The 15,922-nt window shown below is 53.6% G+C and overlaps 1 protein-coding gene and 1 pseudogene across 8 annotated transcripts; one reads left to right on the top strand and one right to left on the bottom strand.

Moving 5' to 3' along the window:
- The first annotated feature begins 1,234 nt into the window (after positions 1 to 1,234).
- LOC102105622 (ragulator complex protein LAMTOR1-like) lies at positions 1,235 to 15,875 on the top strand. Of its 8 annotated transcripts, XR_015771842.1 has the most exons (7): positions 1,237 to 1,762; positions 11,130 to 11,275; positions 12,252 to 12,329; positions 12,768 to 12,894; positions 13,124 to 13,199; positions 13,330 to 13,423; positions 14,495 to 14,512. XR_015771842.1 is itself a non-coding variant. In XM_088051188.1 (6 exons), exons 1-6 carry the CDS (start codon positions 1,598 to 1,600, stop codon positions 14,616 to 14,618), a joined length of 720 nt encoding a protein of 239 aa, XP_087907314.1. In that variant the 5' UTR covers positions 1,235 to 1,597; the 3' UTR covers positions 14,619 to 15,875. The 8 variants fall into 8 exon arrangements, 7 of the variants coding, with proteins under 7 accessions (XP_087907314.1, XP_087907312.1, XP_014108810.2 ...); XM_088051188.1 differs by lacking the exon at positions 13,330 to 13,423 and having other exon boundaries at positions 1,235 to 1,762; positions 13,124 to 13,203; positions 14,495 to 15,875; XM_088051186.1 differs by having other exon boundaries at positions 1,236 to 1,762; positions 13,124 to 13,423; positions 14,495 to 14,561.
- Positions 2,158 to 4,169, bottom strand: LOC102109423 (transmembrane O-methyltransferase homolog; annotated as a pseudogene).
- Positions 15,876 to 15,922: the final 47 nt, after the last annotated feature.

The following is a 15,922-nucleotide window of genomic DNA, read 5'->3' as shown; positions in this document are numbered from 1 at the left end:
AGAGAGTCCTGCGTCACTGCTGCGGCAGGAACTGGCCAGGCCACCAGCACCAGCAGAGCCAACACCGCTGCCATCACTCTGCCAGGGTGACAGCAGGTCAGGACGGCAGCACTGAGACACGCGGTGACAGCGGGGACAAAGTCCCCCACTGCGCGTGTGGAAGTGCGGCAGCACGTGGTCACTGCCACCAACAGTGGGGCCAGGGATCTTACCTGGGGAGTGCCAGGGGTCATGGCTCTTACCTGGGGGGCAGCTGGACTCCAGGTGCTGTGGGATGAGCACAGCTCATCTCAAACGTCCTGGTGCAACCCTTGGCCACTAATCACAGTGGCAGATTGGACAGCACTGAGGGCACGGAGGAGGCAGTGCACCCTTCCCTGGCACCCTGCTGCATCCTGGATTGACACTTGTGCCCATCCTGGCCCCCCAACTGCCCCGCATACAGCTGGAATTCATCCTCCTGGCGCCAGGCTGGGGCCAGCAAGAGCCAAAATCCACCTGTGGCTGTTTTTCCTTCCCTCCTGTGGGAAGTGGCCTGATTCCCTGACACCAGCACAAGGGGCAGGACCTGGTCCCCCAACACCACAGGGTCCCTGTGAGTGACCAGGGGGGAGCACCGCAGTGGGTAAGAGATGTTGCTGGTGGGGGACAGGAACCCCTGTGGGGTCACCAATGGCCACAGGGTAGAGGCAAATACCCCTCATGGAATTACAGGTACTCCAAGGGATCACAGATGCCCCATGGCAGGGGGGACCAGATGCCCTGGGGGAGAGCAGTCACCTGTGGCTCGGGAGGGACAGAAACTCTCCAGTGTGGGACGTGCCTCGAGGAGGGACGGAGGGAAGATACCCTGGAAGATGCAGATACTTCCAAGATCACCCATGATGGGGGGGGCCAGACATGCCCCGGGGGTCACAGGTGCCCTGAGGAGGGGGGAAGACACACCCTGGTGGGGTCGCAGATACCCCCTCACATCACAGATGACAGAGACAACCACCCATGGATGCCAGCTGCCTCAAAGGAGCCGATACCCCATGAGGATCACAGATACCTCCCCCTGGGGTCACTGGTACCCGTGGGGGGTCACATACCCACCATTAGTCACAGATATCCCCTCACTCGTGTCACAGCCATCTCTGGGGGTGGTCACGAATGCCCCAGACCCGGAGGCGCGGCGCCCCGCCCACCACCTGTCAATCAGGTCCCGCCCATTCTTTACCTTGTGGGCCTGGCCGCGCCAACATAACCGCCCTCCCTCTGCGCATGCTCCGTGCGCTGTAACTGCTTCCGGCTTGGCCGCCACTTCCGGCACCTGGGTGGGGGGAGATGCGGGGCCGGGTATCCGGCGGCCGGGAACGGGTTCGGGGCTGGGGAGCGGCCCCCGCTCCTCCAGCGGGCACGGTCGCCGTGCTCGTTTCAGTGCCCGGGGTTGTGTCTGAGCTCCTCCTGCCACACAAGGGGACACCTGGAACCCTCTCAGCCCGAGTGGCATTGGGACCCTGCCTGGAGCCAGGGTGCTCAGGCAAGTGTCTGTAGCTGCTCTTCCCTGCTTGGCTGGGGGCTGCCAGGGAGGCAGCAGGACTCGGGCTGCAATTAGATGTGGTCAGGAAGTGACACAAGGCAGCAGCTGAGCCCAAAGGGCCTGTTTGCTGGGGTACCATGGAGCTGTCGGGGTGCTCACCCGCCTCTCTCCCTTCCCCAGCTCCAGAGCATTGCTGAAAAGGACAACAACTTGGTGCCCATAGGAAAGCCAGTGTCCGAGGTGGGTGTGTGGGCACGGAAGTGAGGGTTTGCCACAGGGCTTGAGGGGCAGACGGGGTTGCTGGAGCTGTTGTGCCACAGCACTATGATGAGGAGGAGGAGGAGGATGATGGAAGATGATGAAGATAGTGAAGAGGACTCAGAAGATAAGGACATGCAGGATATGGATGAGATGAATGATTATGAGTCTCCTGATGATGGGGAGATCAATAAGGTAAATAGCATGAGACCCCAAAGCAGGGGATGTGAAACGTATGGGACCCTGAGCATGAGTTCCAGGGGCCGTCTTCTCTCCTTCAGTCCCTCTGTGGGGTTCTTTCTCTGGTAGGAGATCTCAAACCTTTCTTTCCTAGGTGGATATGGAGGGGACAGAACAGGATCAGGACCAGTGGATGATCTGATTCTGTCACAACCACGCCAAACCAGAGGCTGGGGGAGAGCCTTTGCTCCCCATGGCTCTGGGGATAGTTCAGTGAAGCTCCTCCTGCTGTGGGCACTGTGTGGGGAAGAAGGGTTCTGAGGGGAGACTGCCACCTGACACATTAGAGCTGACATATCTTTTCTAATCAACTCAGTTTTCAAGAAAACAACCCCAAATCTGGCGTCTGAGGCCATCAGGGCAGACAGGGCGTACTACTCAGGCAAGTGCAGAGCTGCCCCCCACCATTCACTGGTGTGCCTGGCAGACCTCTCTGTGCAGTGCAGGCAGGAGCACTACAGGGCATGAGCCCCCTCCTTACCCACTGCACCCCACCACAGACCACAGCAGCCACTGCATTTCCTCCAGAGCCCATGTTGAGGCTGAGATGGGGGTTGGGGACCTGGCACCCTGCAGGTAACCGTGGCCACCACAAGGCAGGAGCTCCTTGCTCGCTCAGTGGGTGCCGGTGTAGCGCAGCTCAGTGATCCCATCAGGAATGGTACAGAAGTACTCCAGGCTGGCACGGTGCAACTTGCTGTGGTACTTGCCGCAGGTCTTGGCGTACTGCAGGAAGTGGGGTGCCCCAGGGAAGAGGACATTATCAGCCAGGATGGTGGCCCCCTCAGCCAGCAGCTGGTGGCTCTCCAGCAGCCGTAGGTCCCGCAGGTAGCAGCGTTTGCAGTGATCCATGAAGACCAAGTTGGTATTCATGAGGCCATGCTTCTCCTGCAGGAGGGGTATCACCTCCTCCGAGGGGCCCACGATCAGCTCCACTTGTGCTGCAGGACCCTCAGTTGCTGGGGCAGGGTGTCAGGGTGGTGAGAGGTCCATATGGGACAGGACCTTTCCATTCCCACATATGCTACCCAGCAGGTGCCGCAGTCCCTGCCACAGCAGTCAAGGACCCCCACCCGTCTCGTCCCCGGTTTCAGCTGCAGAGCTGGGCTTTGTCCCAGATCCCGGGTGCTCACCGTCTGCTCACTGAAGCCAGCCAGGCAGATGACCTTATCGGCCATGGCAGCATGTCGGGGGTCCCCCTCGATGGTGTAGAGGCGGGCACCCGGGGGCAGCCCCTGTGCCAGCAGCACGGTGCCGTAGCCACAGTACGTGCCCAGCTCCAGCAACCCACAGTGGTGCCCGCTCCAACAGCACCCGCTCCACGATCCGCCCTGACGTGGCGCGAGCCTCTCAGCACCCCCGCGCCTGTGCCACCCCAGCCCTGGGCAGGGCGAAGGTGCCAAGCGGTTCCCAGTGCCCAGAGGGATGGAGGAAATGCCACAGCCAGGTCAATTATGCCACACCAGCAGTGCCGTGGCTATGCTGGCAGTGTAATGGCTGTGGCAATGGTGCCACAATCATGCCAGTGGTACTATGGCTATATCAACAATGCCACCGCCATGCCAATGGTGCTGGCACCACACCAATCCTGTCACAGCCACGTCAGTGGTGTCATGGTCGTGCCAGTGGTGCCATGGCTGAGCCCAGCGCCATGCCCCACGTGGGGTGAGCACACAAAGGTGGCACTCACCTTTGTCAGGCCCCACACAGCTGAGGTGCTCACAGTGGTAGCACCACTGGTCGAAGGTCTGGAGGATGTGGTGGGGGTCCCCAGGGATGGCGTGGGCCAGCAGGTACTGGAAGGCACGCTGCTCCCGCGAGGTGCCGGTGAGCCGGTCCCGCAGCCAGGCCACCAGCACTGCCCGGTACAGCAGCAGCAGGTAGTGCCGGTACCGGATCAGCAGGGTGACAATGAAGGGGAGCAAGGCCAGGGCAATCGCCGGAGACACCATCGCAAGCGAGTGCGGCTGTGATCTTTGCACAGTTGCTGAGTTGATTTGATAGTTAGAAAAGGAGGTAGAAAAGAGGGGTAGAAAAAGCGGCAGCGTGAGGCTGCCGGCAGCGGGAACCGCCAGGCAGCGGGGAGCGAGCGACCGCTGCTGGGTTCTGCGGATCAGACTGGGAGGTGCTGAGTGCGCCGGCATCCGCCAGGGGTGGCCGGATCACGCAAAGGTGCCAGACCGGGGGCGGACTGCGGGGGACCCTGGGGGTAGCGGTGAGCGGGGACCGCGGACGGTGTTTCCCGAGCGGAGACCGCGGGGGCGCCGTGTGAGCGGCGGCCGGGAGCGCTGGGTAGCAGCCAGCGGGGACCCAGCACAGAAACTCCCAGAGCTTGCTAACCCAGCGGCGGCAGTGCTAAAGCTGCGCACCGCGCTGCCTTTACAGACAGAACTAAGAAGTTGTTTTAGTTGTGTGGGGGGTCTCGGAAACCGCAGAGCTCGCTAACCCAGCGGCGGCGGTGGAACGCAGTTCGCGTGCGGCGCCGCTGAGGGTCGGGAACGGGCTTGGTTATACCAAAGTCTCGGAAATTGCATGAGGGACGCCGAAACGCGACGCCTTCTCTGCAATCCTCCAGCATAAAGCTGCCCGATCACGGGGAGGGAGCACGTGCGTAGCTTTCGGTAGCCCTCCCTCCCTTCCTTCCTTCCCCCCCTCCCTTCCTTCCCCCCCTCCCCTCCCTCCCTTCCGCCCTTCCTTCAGCCCTTCCTTCCGCCCTTCCTTCCTTCCTTTCGCCCTTCCTTCCGCCCTTCCTTCCTTCCTTCCCTCCTTCCTCCCTTCCACCACTTCCTTCCTTCCTTCCTTCCTTCCTTCCTTCCTTCCTTCCTTCCTTCCTTCCTTCCTTCCTTCCTTCCTTCCTTCCTTCCCTCCTTCCTTCCCTCCTTCCTTCGCCCTTCCTTCCCTCCTTCCCCTCCTTCCCTTCCTTCCTTCCTTCCTTCCTTCCTTCCTTCCTTCCTTCCTCCTTCCTTCCTTCCTTCCTTCCTTCCTTCCTTCCTTCCTTCCTTCCTTCCTTCCTTCCTTCCCTCCTTCCTCCCTTCCTCCCTTCCTTCAGCCCTTCCTTCCGCCCTTCCTTCCTTCCTTTCGCCCTTCCTTCCGCCCTTCCGCCCTTCCTTCCCTCCTTCCTCCCTTCCTCCCTTCCACCACTTCCTTCCTTCCTTCCTTCCTTCCTTCCTTCCTTCCTTCCTTCCTTCCTTCCTTCCTTCCTTCCTTCCTTCCTTCCCTCCTTCCTCCCTTCCTCCCTTCCTCCCTTCCACCACTTCCTTCCTTCCTTCCTTCCTTCCTTCCTTCCTTCCTTCCTTCCTTCCTTCCTTCCTTCCTTCCTTCCTTCCTTCCTTCCTTCCTTCCTTCCTTCCTTCCTTCCTTCCTTCCTTCCTTCCTTCCTTCCTTCCTTCCTTCCTTCCCTCCTTCCTTCCCTCCTTCCTTCCCTCCTTCCTTCCCTCCTTCCCTCCTTCCTTCCTTCCTTCCTTTTCCTTCCTTTCTCTTGTAGCTGCTTGGGAAGGCGGGCCTTGCTTAGAGGGTCTGTAGTTGGCTAATTAAGTTGGCTTCCTTCCTTCCTTCCTTCCTTCCTTCCTTCCTTCCTTCCCTCCTTCCTTCCTTCCTTCCTTCCGCCACTTCCTTCCTTCCTTCCCTCCTTCCCTCCTTCCTTCCTTCCTTCCCTCCTTCCTTCCCTCCTTCCTTCCCTCCTTCCTTCCCTCCTTCCTTCCCTCCTTCCTTCCTTCCTTCCTTCCTTCCTTCCTTCCTTCCTTCCTTCCTTCCTTCCTTCCTTCCTTCCTTCCTTCCTTCCTTCCTTCCTTCCCTCCTTCCTTCCCTCCTTCCCTTTCCTTCCTTCCTTTTCCTTCCTTTCTCTTGTAGCTGCTTGGGAAGGCGGGCCTTGCTTAGAGGGTCTGTAGTTGGCTAATTAAGGAGGTGGGCCTTGTTGGGATGGTCTGTGGTTGGCTGATTGGGATGGGACTGGGAGCGAGGAAGAAGTCAGCAAGGAGAGAAGGAGGAATGAAGAGATGTCAACAGGTATACCCCCAGATAGCCCTCAGAAGGAAACTAACCCGGTGGAGATATGATCCCAACACCAAACGTATGCAATATTGTGTGATAGAGTGGACTGGGATGGAGACTGAGCATGTGTACTGGCCGTGGTGTGAGTCAAATGAAGAGTGAATGTGTCAAGTTTTAACCTTCCATATAAAAACAGAAAATCTCGGTACACATCAGAGAAAAGAGACTTCTCACTGAACAGCCCTTCTAGCTCTGACCTCTCAGTCCTGAATCTCAAAGGAAAGTTACTCTGCACTCCACTCCATCCAAACAGAAAATCCTGGATTCAAGAAAAACACTGGTGTAGGATATGCTGTGTTTTCCTGCTTTCTCTTGCCACTTCCTACCTTTTTCTTTTTCTCTGTGTTACACTAATTTTAGATCAAGTGTAACACAGAAGAGTCATTCTCTACTCAAATTCATTTTTCCATGCATATACAGTGATTTCAAAATGCCTTTCCCTCTTTCAATCTGAGATGAAACCTTAATGAACTCTGTTTCAAAGTCACTGTCACCCCTACAGAGAGACCTAGAGCTTTCCTTACCTGATCCCCAAGAAACTGTGAGCTACCATCCACAGAGATAGGGACCACAGGTACCCCCACCTCAATTAAGGGGCAAGAGGTGCCCCTTGACAAAACACAACCATTTATCTAGTTACCTACACTGCCCTTCCTCTCCTAATGTAAGGGGTGAGGAATGCCATGCATGCTATGCACTAGCAGTGAATCCTCCCCTTGTGCTAGTCAAGCCCCTAGAGAAAACAGGACAACAAAAGGTTGCTCAGTTTTGTGCCCTCCTGCTCTTGCAGGGTAAGAGGCAAGAATCCACTGCAGTCTCTTTGACTTTTCCTTTAAGACAGCATCCCAAAGGCACAGAGGGTGAAATATTACCGAGAAGAGGGTAGCAGGCAGTAGATGTGCACCTACTCTCTTTCCAGAAGGGCTCTGGGAAGTGCTGTGCACGTATGTGCCCGTGTGTGTGACTCTGCCCGCGTGTGCCAAGGTGCGTGAGTCTGCACATGCTGTGCCAGTGTGCACTGCTCTGTGTGCACGCACCGGTGCTGGGGTGTATGTGTGTGTCAGTGTGTGAAGCTGCATGCACATGTGTTTTCTGGTGTGCCCAGATGTAAGTGTACACGCCCCACTTTGCATAGATACAAATGTGCTAGTGTGCACAGCACTGTACACATCGATAACTCTAGTTCAACTCCTCCCAAAGAGCGCTGTTTCTTTTTCCTCTGCTGGGACCGGCTGCAGATTCTCTGTGGGATTACATGTAAGATGTGTGTGTCAATGTATATAACAATACACGTATTAGTATGTACAACTCTGTGTGTGTGTGTGCACTCACTCTCTGTGTGTACCTAGGTGCACATGCAAGCTGGGTACACCCAGAGATGTGGCTCCAGGGGCACAGCTCTAGATGCTGAGCTCTGTTCGTCCAGCTGCTGTCCCACCTGGGAAGAGCAGATGTGTGTCTGTGGGTGTGTCTGTGGGTGTCACTGCTAGGCTCTGCTAGCTAAAGTGGCCCCTGGCTCTCTATATGCACTCTGGTGTCATAGAGGAAAAAAATTGCCTCTGTGTTTCCCTTTTGTAGCTGCTGAGGCAAAGAGAGGCTGCCCGCTCTGGGAAGAAGGGGAGGCATCCTAAGGACATCCAGTACCTTTGTCCCTTTTCTCTGGGAGAACTGTCCTTTCCAAGATCCCAGGAGCAAGGCAGCCTAGTGCAGCTGAGGACTCAACTGAGTACAGGAAAATCAGGTGGTTGTAGCCAAAAATGCTTTTGCTAAACCGAGAAAGTGTTGAGGGATGCTGATGGCAAATTCTGATGTAGTGTTGCCTTCCTCTAAGTCACTGTCCCTGTGCTGTTGGATGGGTGGTTGCTGAGGATGTTCTTCCTCACTAGACCTGCCCTGTCTTGACCAAGGGAGATCCCTTTTGCCTCTTTCAGTAGTTGCCAGTCCTGTTTGTTACTTTTCTTATAAACTCGCCCTCTTCCATCCCACATGCAGACCGCAGTGTAAATGGTGCAGTCTCCCCCATCAAAAAAAAACAGATCAGTGACAGCTGCTTCTTGTGCCTTTCTCTTGCCAGCATAAAGCCACAGCATTTCCTCTTGTCCTAAGACACACCCATGCCACTAGCACATCTCCACAACCTAGAGTGGTGAAACAGAGAAATTAAGAACTGGGAACCAAGCATCAAGAAATGCTTTGACTAAAAGGCAGGGGCCTGACAAAACTGTGTGAAATGCTTACTGTTCCCACAAGTACAAGAAGAGAGCAAGGCTCCAAGGTAAGGTAAAGAGCTAGAATGCACAAACAGGATGCAAAGACACAGGCACCACAGGATAAGGGGGTTCTTTGGACCCCTAAGCAGGAAAAGTGGCATCAAAGCCCAGAAGATGGTGAAAGGACTAAAAAGGAGCATGTGCAAGAAGAAAAGGTGAAAAGTTCAACTGAGAGGAAGATCACTTACTTCAGCCCCAAAGACCCCCCCAGAGTGACCAACAAGGGGCAATGAGCACTCGGAAAGAGACATGGAGCTAATTTTAATATGAGGTGCGGACAGGTGGGGTTAGGAAATGCACGTGTATTAGGCATATTGTGGAGTCCTAGTTTGTAGAGAATAAAAAGAGAGGGGCAAGTCTCCGAGGGTCTGCATATTTTTGGAGGAGCTATTCCCCATGCACCTCAGCGCTGAATAAATACATACAGGCTCTTATAACTTACTCTATGAGTTATAGAGTTTTCTTCTTGCATATCATTTTGGCAAGCCAGGCAGGAGGATCTCTGGCTGTGGGAGCGGCCGAGGAGCGGATTACAAGTAAACATTAAATTTTAAAATGGGGAGGTTATTCTAGAGGTAAATGATGAACAATACATAGACACATTAAGTTTAATGTTAACAGCTGTTCAAACAGAGGGAGAAATTAGTGAAGAATACAGTGAAGAAATAGTGAAGAAATAATAAATCAAGTATTTCCTGGAGTGTGGGCCTCTAATGTACCAAGGAGAGTGAAAAATTCACTTCCTATATTAATCAAACTTAAGAGAGGAAAACAAACAGAATTAAACAGTACCCCTTGAAAAAGAAAGATAGGGAAGGAATTAGTCCCACAGTTGAAAATTTTTTGCAGTTAGGGTTGTTAAAAGAGTGCCTGTCTGAGTTCAACATTCCCATTTTGTTGGAGTCAGAGATACAGAGTGTGTGCCCTTGTTTCTAATACTTAGTTCTAAGATCCAGAAAAACACTGAATTTCACATAGCATGAAATTCATGAGCATATTTTCATGGTGATACATGAGAACAAATGTTAAAGTTAGATAGAAAAAGTGTAAGTGTGTAAATTATAAAGTTTTTTAAATCACTGGGTGAAAAAGTAGTTTAGAAAACAGGAGACAATATGGAGGATTTAGGGTGTTGTCTCTTGTCCTTCTTCTTTCTTCTTCATGTTCTTCACCTAGGGGTTTTTGGGTGGTAGTAAGTAATTGGATAGAAAATACCATAGTGCATCACAGAGGTGATGGGTCATAGGGTCACTAAGAAAAATAATTTAGTTGGCATCTGTTAATTGTGTAAATGGACATATAAAAGACCTTGAAGAGGGTCTTTGTTAGCCATTTTACCCCTTTCTATCATAGTGCACATAGCTCCTTGTACCTTGATTCTAAGAAAATGTATCATGGTTAAAATTTAAGTGTTATAAAAGAAACTTCAGATTAAATTAACTGCTGAATGGTTTAATTAGTCAATTACCTAAGACATCTCATCATTTGTTTTATACAAATGCCTTTTAAAAGTTTGCAGTGTTTAAAGTATCTTATAGCTATTTTTTAAAAAAAAAAAACCCTTGCTTTGAAAATGAGTTAAGAGGCATCTTTCCAGTTTAAAGCCTAGGCCCTGGCCAAGCCTTGACTTTGCCTGGATAGAGAATTTACCAATAAACCCAGAAGTTTTCTGCATCAAAACAATATTCAGGTCAGTTTGACTTGGCAATTAGTGAATTAATATAACAGCTGGATTTTTACAGTGAGCTTTGAAAATTGTTCAAAATTTCAACAATTTTTGTTGAAAAAACAACAGCTTCACCCCAGCAGATGGTTTCATTGGATACCATACAAAGCCAAGAGTCTTTTGACCACAGCCACCAAAAGCCAGAGCTCTATACCCCGGCTCACTCTCCACAACTCCCTGACAGGAGGTATAGCCAGGTGGGAGTCTGGCTCTGCTCCCAGGGGACAAACAACAGGACAGGAGGGAAGGGCCTCTGGTTGTGCCATGGAAGGTTTAGGTTAGATATTTGGGAAAATTTCCCTAAAAGTGTTGTACAAGCCATGGCACAGGCTGTCCAGAAGTCCCTGGACCCTGTTGGAGTCCCCATTCCTGGAGGGATTTAAAAGCTGTGTAGACTTGGCACTTGGGGATATGGTTTGGTGGTGGCCTTGGCAGTGCTGGGAGAAAGGTTGGGCTCAAAGGGCTTTTTCAATTTTGCTGATTCTGTGATTGTGCTCTCTTGGATGTTTGTGCCTATGATCTCTCTGCTGGGCTCTTGTCACAGCCCCTGCAGCACCATTCAGACAAGCCAGAAGATCAAGGGCTGAGCTGCAGCTCTGCATCTCCTGGAGTGAGTGGGGCAATGTGCCCTGTGACTCTGGGAACCCCCCACCCCACATGGTCCCTGGGCTATGGCAGGTGGGGTTCCCCTGGCTCAGGTGAGCACCCTGCTATGCCAGGGTGCGCTGCCTGTGGGGCCACAGTAGGTCCTTATTTAACTGTGGGGTTTCATGCAGATTGATGCTGGCTGCAGGCTCCTGCCTGCAGGATTGGCCACTCCAGATGTGCTGCCTGATTTCAGCCACACTTGCTGCCTTTGTGGCTGAGGAGGCATCAGCTGGGAAAAAGCAAAATAATTGGGCAAAGAGGTGCCTGGCAGAGCTGAGGCTGTTCTGGGTTACACTGGGATGCACAGGGAGCCCTCCTGGCAGGTGAGGGAAGGGTGAGACTCGCCTCATCTCTTGGGGTTAATGGTGCTGGTGTGGGGAAGACAGGGCTGATTTTCCTCTTGCCTTTTGCTCAGGAGGAAGAGACAAAGCGGCTGCTGGAGCCCGCAGCCAGCCCACCCAACAAGGTGCTGAATGGGGCGGAGCAGAGCTACCACAACCTCCTGTCAGCACGCACTGATGAGCAGGCCATGCTGTCCTCCATCCTCGCCAAAACAGCCATGTAAGCCTCAGGCTGTGCCCGTGGGGCAGGCAGCACACCTCGGGGACCAGCGGTGACCCTGGATGTGGCACACAGCTGGGGGGCCTGGCTGTGGGCCCCGCTGATCAGCCGTATGTGCTGAGGAGCCGTATGAGCAGGAGCTGTGGCAGAGCCCGCCATGGCCCTCTGCCCTCAGACAGCCCCCTGCCTCAGCTTTTAGCCCCATGGGGACATAGAAACAAGACCCCAGATGTGAGGTAATCCCTTGTCTGGGCTGGAAATAGAGGCAGGGTTTGGATAAGAAAAGGAGTCCATGGGGATGTGGAGAGGGTGGCTGGGCAGGCAGCAGCACTGTATCCCCTTTAGAGGAGGCTTTTCCTTAAATACAGAGGGGTAAAGTGAGGAGAAGGCTGTGTCCAGCCTGGCTGGGAGGGCTTTGGGATGCTTGTAGGCCCCTCTGCTGCCCTGCCTGACATTGGGGAGCTAGTGGCCACTGATGTGTGTCCAACATGCAGGGCCACAGCAGCCCTGAGTGCTACTTTCCTGTGGGGTGCATGCAATGGGGCTGCAGGACTGCCCTGGGCAAGTGCCCAGGTCCTCTGTGATCCCAGGGCCCGGTACCAGGGCTCTCAGGACATCTGCCAAGAACACTGTCCTCCCAGTGGTTCCTTTTTTCTCCAGGTGGCTGCATGCCAAGCTCCCCAGAGCCCAGACCGGCCCCCAGCTTCCTGCAGCCTCTGCCTGCCTCTGCCCCAGGACAGCTGTGGGCAAACAGTCCCTGGCATTTCCTTCCTGGCAAACAGCCAGCCACTCCAGCCTGGCACACTTGTGTCCAGCTGGCAGCATTCATTGAGCAAGTTTGGCCTTGAGATGTTTGTTTTGGGGTGCTGGCAGGTGCTGGATTTTGTCTGCCCCAGTCAGAGGATGCTCTGAGATGGGGAGGGAACTCAGGGGGAGCAATGAGCCTCCAGTGGGAGCCACTGTGTTGTCTCTGCAGGAACATCATCAACGTGCCAGCAGCAGATTCCCAGGGCATGGAGCAGCATGAGTACATGGACAGAGCTAGGCAGTACAGGTGAGACCTACACTTCTCCCCTGGGGTGCCTGCAGTCCCTTCACAGCTGTGTGTGTCCCTGGGCAGGTCCCAGGGGTTTGGGCCTGGGGGACTGAACTCGGCATGTAGAAGGGCTGCGGCATCTCAGAGAGAAGGGTGCAGCCTGCTCAGGGAAGGCCCATGGCAGTGCAGGCAGCAGAGCCCAGGATGAAGGGCTCCTGTGTTCACCCAGCCCTTGGAAAGATGGTGGGGGGCTGGATGTGACTGCTTCTGCTTGAAAGGTGCTTGTGTGGGAGAGCTGGAAGCTCCCTCATCCTCCTACTGCAGGGAGTGAAGAGGGCCAGATGCTGGGAGTGCAGTACCATTGCTCTCCCTTTCTCGTCTGGGGGTGCAGCACCCATCTTCTGGGTGTCCCCGTGTCTTGGCACGGTGCTGATGTTCTCTGCTCTCCCCTCACAGCACATGCCTGGCCATGCTCAGCAACAACCTGATTCACTGGAAGAAGCTCCCACTGCTGCCATCTCTGACTAACCAACCACACCAAGTGCTCGCCAGCGATCCTGTCCCCTTTGCAGACATGCAGCAGGTGAGCAGGGCTGGAGTGAGCTCCAGAAACACATCCTCATCCTGGAGGAGCAGTGCTGCCCTCCTGGCTTGCCTAGAGCCCTGACACAACTTGCTGGAGGTGGGGGCAAAGCCTAGGACAGGCTTAGGGACTCATTAGGGCTGGAGGCTAACCACCTGTAACAGTTTCTTTGGGATAACCGTGAGTTTCAGTAGCCACCGGTGACACAGCCATGTCCTTGTGCCTGCAGGTGTCCCAGATAGCTGCCTACGCCTCCAGTGCACTCTCACAGATCCATGTCGATACCAAAGAAGAACTGGTTTTATGTATGTACGTTTGGCATCCCCTGAGCCTGCCCCCCCACCCACCACTGCTTCAACCCTTTGGGTTGGTTTTGGGTTTTTCCCCATTTTTTTTTCTCTTTATATCCCTTCCTTCCCCATGCTGCTGCCACAGAACTTGGACAGATACCCTGTTTCCTACTAAATGCCAGGGCACCCATCACTGGCATGTCGAGCCCACCTGCATTGCTTGAGGCTTTCTCCTCCTCGTGAGTGTGTGGTGGGTGGATGGGTGTGCATGGGGAGGAGGCTCTGTCATCTGGACGCTGCCTTGCACAGAGACAAGCACAAAGGGAACAGCTGGTGCAAGGAAGTCCTTGTGGTGCTGGGCCTGCACATCCAACACCACACCAGGGTGGCTGGATGGCAGGTGGGCTGGAGCCAGGCAGATGTGATGCTCTGTGTGGGGCCTGGTGGCTCCAACACCATCCCTTCTTCTTTTTACACGTTTAGACCTTTTTTTTGGTTGTTTGTTTTTGTTTGGTGTGTTTGGTTTTTTGGGGTTTTTTTTTAATTACTTTTATTGTTTGCCACAGTATATAAAGCCACATTCATGCAGTGCCTGTCTCCACTGTTCTCTGTTGGACACAGCATGGATGTGATGGGGGAGCCATGCCCTGGTGGGGGTGTATGCACATCTGTCTGTCCCTTGTCATCTCCTTGATCATGTCCCACAAGGGGACAGGGAATATATGACAACCTATCTTTAAGGGGAAGGAAGCACCGAAGATTCATAAATGTTTATGGTCAAAAGGCATGTCAAAAGTCAGAGGGTTTGCAAATAATCAGAAAGTTTTATTAGTAAATTACACACTTGACATGGAAATTGCAGGGTACCTTTTTATGGATAGGTTTCCCCATCATGAAGAGGAATTTCTCATTTTCCATACAAATTATCATGTACAGTCTGCTCTTTCAGGTCTTCCTGGAAATGGGTCAGAAGGCTTGTTGGGGGTTAGGTGTCTTTCATTTAGTTGTGGCTCACCTGTGGAATTTTTACCCATTAGTTATGGGGAAAACCTGACTGCTGGTACTTGAGGTGCTTGAGAAGCACAGAGTGTTCGGCTGGGCCCATGGAGGAAGGATGGCAGGAAAAAGGGAGGGAGAGGACAGTTTTGCTGGCTTCTCCAGCTTCAGAGAAGGACAATTTGCTGGGAGCTGTTGCTGCAGAGGGAAGGGAATTTGCCATCACCCAGACAGAGCTGATGCTTCTTCTTCTCCTTCTCCTTCTTCTTCATCTCTGGGCCTCTCACCCCCTGTCCTGCCGGGACGTGTGGCAGTGCCAGCCACCGCCGCGGAGCTGCTGATCCACCTCAGCCACCAGCCCAGGATCTCAGCTCATCCCTGCTGTTCCAGCTGAGTGTTCCTCAGAGCCCTGCAGGAGCACCGGGACTGACTGCCTGAGGGGTTTGTGAAGCAAAGCCTCTCCTCCATCCCTTCCCGTCTCGGCCGAGAAGGCTGTCCCGGGGTCCCTGGTTCTGTTTTGTTGTTAATGCTGTAGTTATTGTTGTTTGTGTGCCTTGTTATACACACTGGTAAAGAACTGTTATTCCTATCCCCAGATCTCTGCCTGACAGCCCCTTGATTTCAGAATTATAATAATTCGGAGGGAGGTCTACATTTTCATTCCAAGGGGGGCTCCTGCCTCCCTAGCAGACACCTGTCTTCCAAAACCAAGGGTTTATGTTTAGTTGCCCTTTCTCACCTCGCTCCCCTTCTTCAGTCACATCTTGCACTTTCTTATGGCATGTTAATATCAACAGTCCTTGTTTATTACCTCCAGTCCTCCAGTGACTCCACAGCCATCCAATTACCTATGTTTGAGACATACACATTAGCTCTCTTATGTTCTGGGAATAGAATGCTCAGAAAGAGTTACTCTGGACTGCAGTTTATAGGGTTATTAAAGAGTGGGCTTCAGTATGCATTAGCCCCTTATAATTGAGAGCTCAAAGGCTCTTACTTTGGATTGCTGAGACCTTGCTGGATTTGGTCCCAAGAGACCTTCATAGGTCATTAGTCATTTTCCATCCTGGCCACAACTTGCGTTGGTTGAAGGTTCAACAACAAAAATAGGATTTCACTTGGGTTGTTACTCAGGCAAGAAAATTAGGTTTCCAAGTCTGTTAATTAAAAAACAGATGCTTGATAAACATCTGTTAGTTCCTTGCAACAGAATATATCCAATAAGCTCAAGAAGGGCTTAGCCCAGGTGCTGTTTGTGAAGGACAAAGTCTAACATGCGTTTCTCAGGTCTCGGTGGGGCCTGGGCGGTGGCAGGGGCATGCACCACCACAATCCAGTCCATGCCTAAACTTCTCTGGGCCTCTACAGGATGAAATAGGGCTGTGGCCATGGGGACAAGGCCAGGATCCCCGAAGTGAGGTGAGGCCCCACTAGTACGTCAGTACACGTTTGGGGGTTGCTGAGGATTCCCACCTAGCTGGCACTGCAAGGCAGGGTGGGGTGTCTGTGTGTGACACACGTGTCCCCTGACTCACTGTGGGCTTCCAGTACTCCGTATCCTGCCCGGGCCCCACACAACCCCCGTCATGTGTCCCCACCTCACACCGGCGCTCACCCCCGCGCTCCCGCCTGTGTCCCTGCACCTTCACGGGAGCGCGCCCCCTGCAGCCCCCCGTGTGTGCCGCACCCGTCATTCGCGCTCCGCCCGCCTGACGCCCCCGGCCCGCCCGTGCCCAATGGGC

Source organism: Pseudopodoces humilis, chromosome 2 (genome assembly GCF_049639895.1).
Source record: "Pseudopodoces humilis isolate 2021_Gansu_Grassland_sample_001 chromosome 2, ASM4963989v1, whole genome shotgun sequence".
Lineage (NCBI taxonomy): Eukaryota > Metazoa > Chordata > Aves > Passeriformes > Paridae > Pseudopodoces > Pseudopodoces humilis.
This window is presented reverse-complemented; position numbering and strand designations above follow the sequence as displayed.

Bases quoted from the DNA above. Each gene is read 5' to 3' on its own strand.
- LOC102105622 (XM_088051185.1), top strand. From the start codon at position 1,598: ATGTGGTCAGGAAGTGACACAAGGCAGCAGCTGAGCCCAAAGGGCCTG. The intron at 11,276-12,251 runs GTAAGCCTCAGG...TTGTCTCTGCAG, and splicing joins ATCCTCGCCAAAACAGCCAT to GAACATCATCAACGTGCCAG. The intron at 12,330-12,767 runs GTGAGACCTACA...CTCCCCTCACAG, and splicing joins GACAGAGCTAGGCAGTACAG to CACATGCCTGGCCATGCTCA.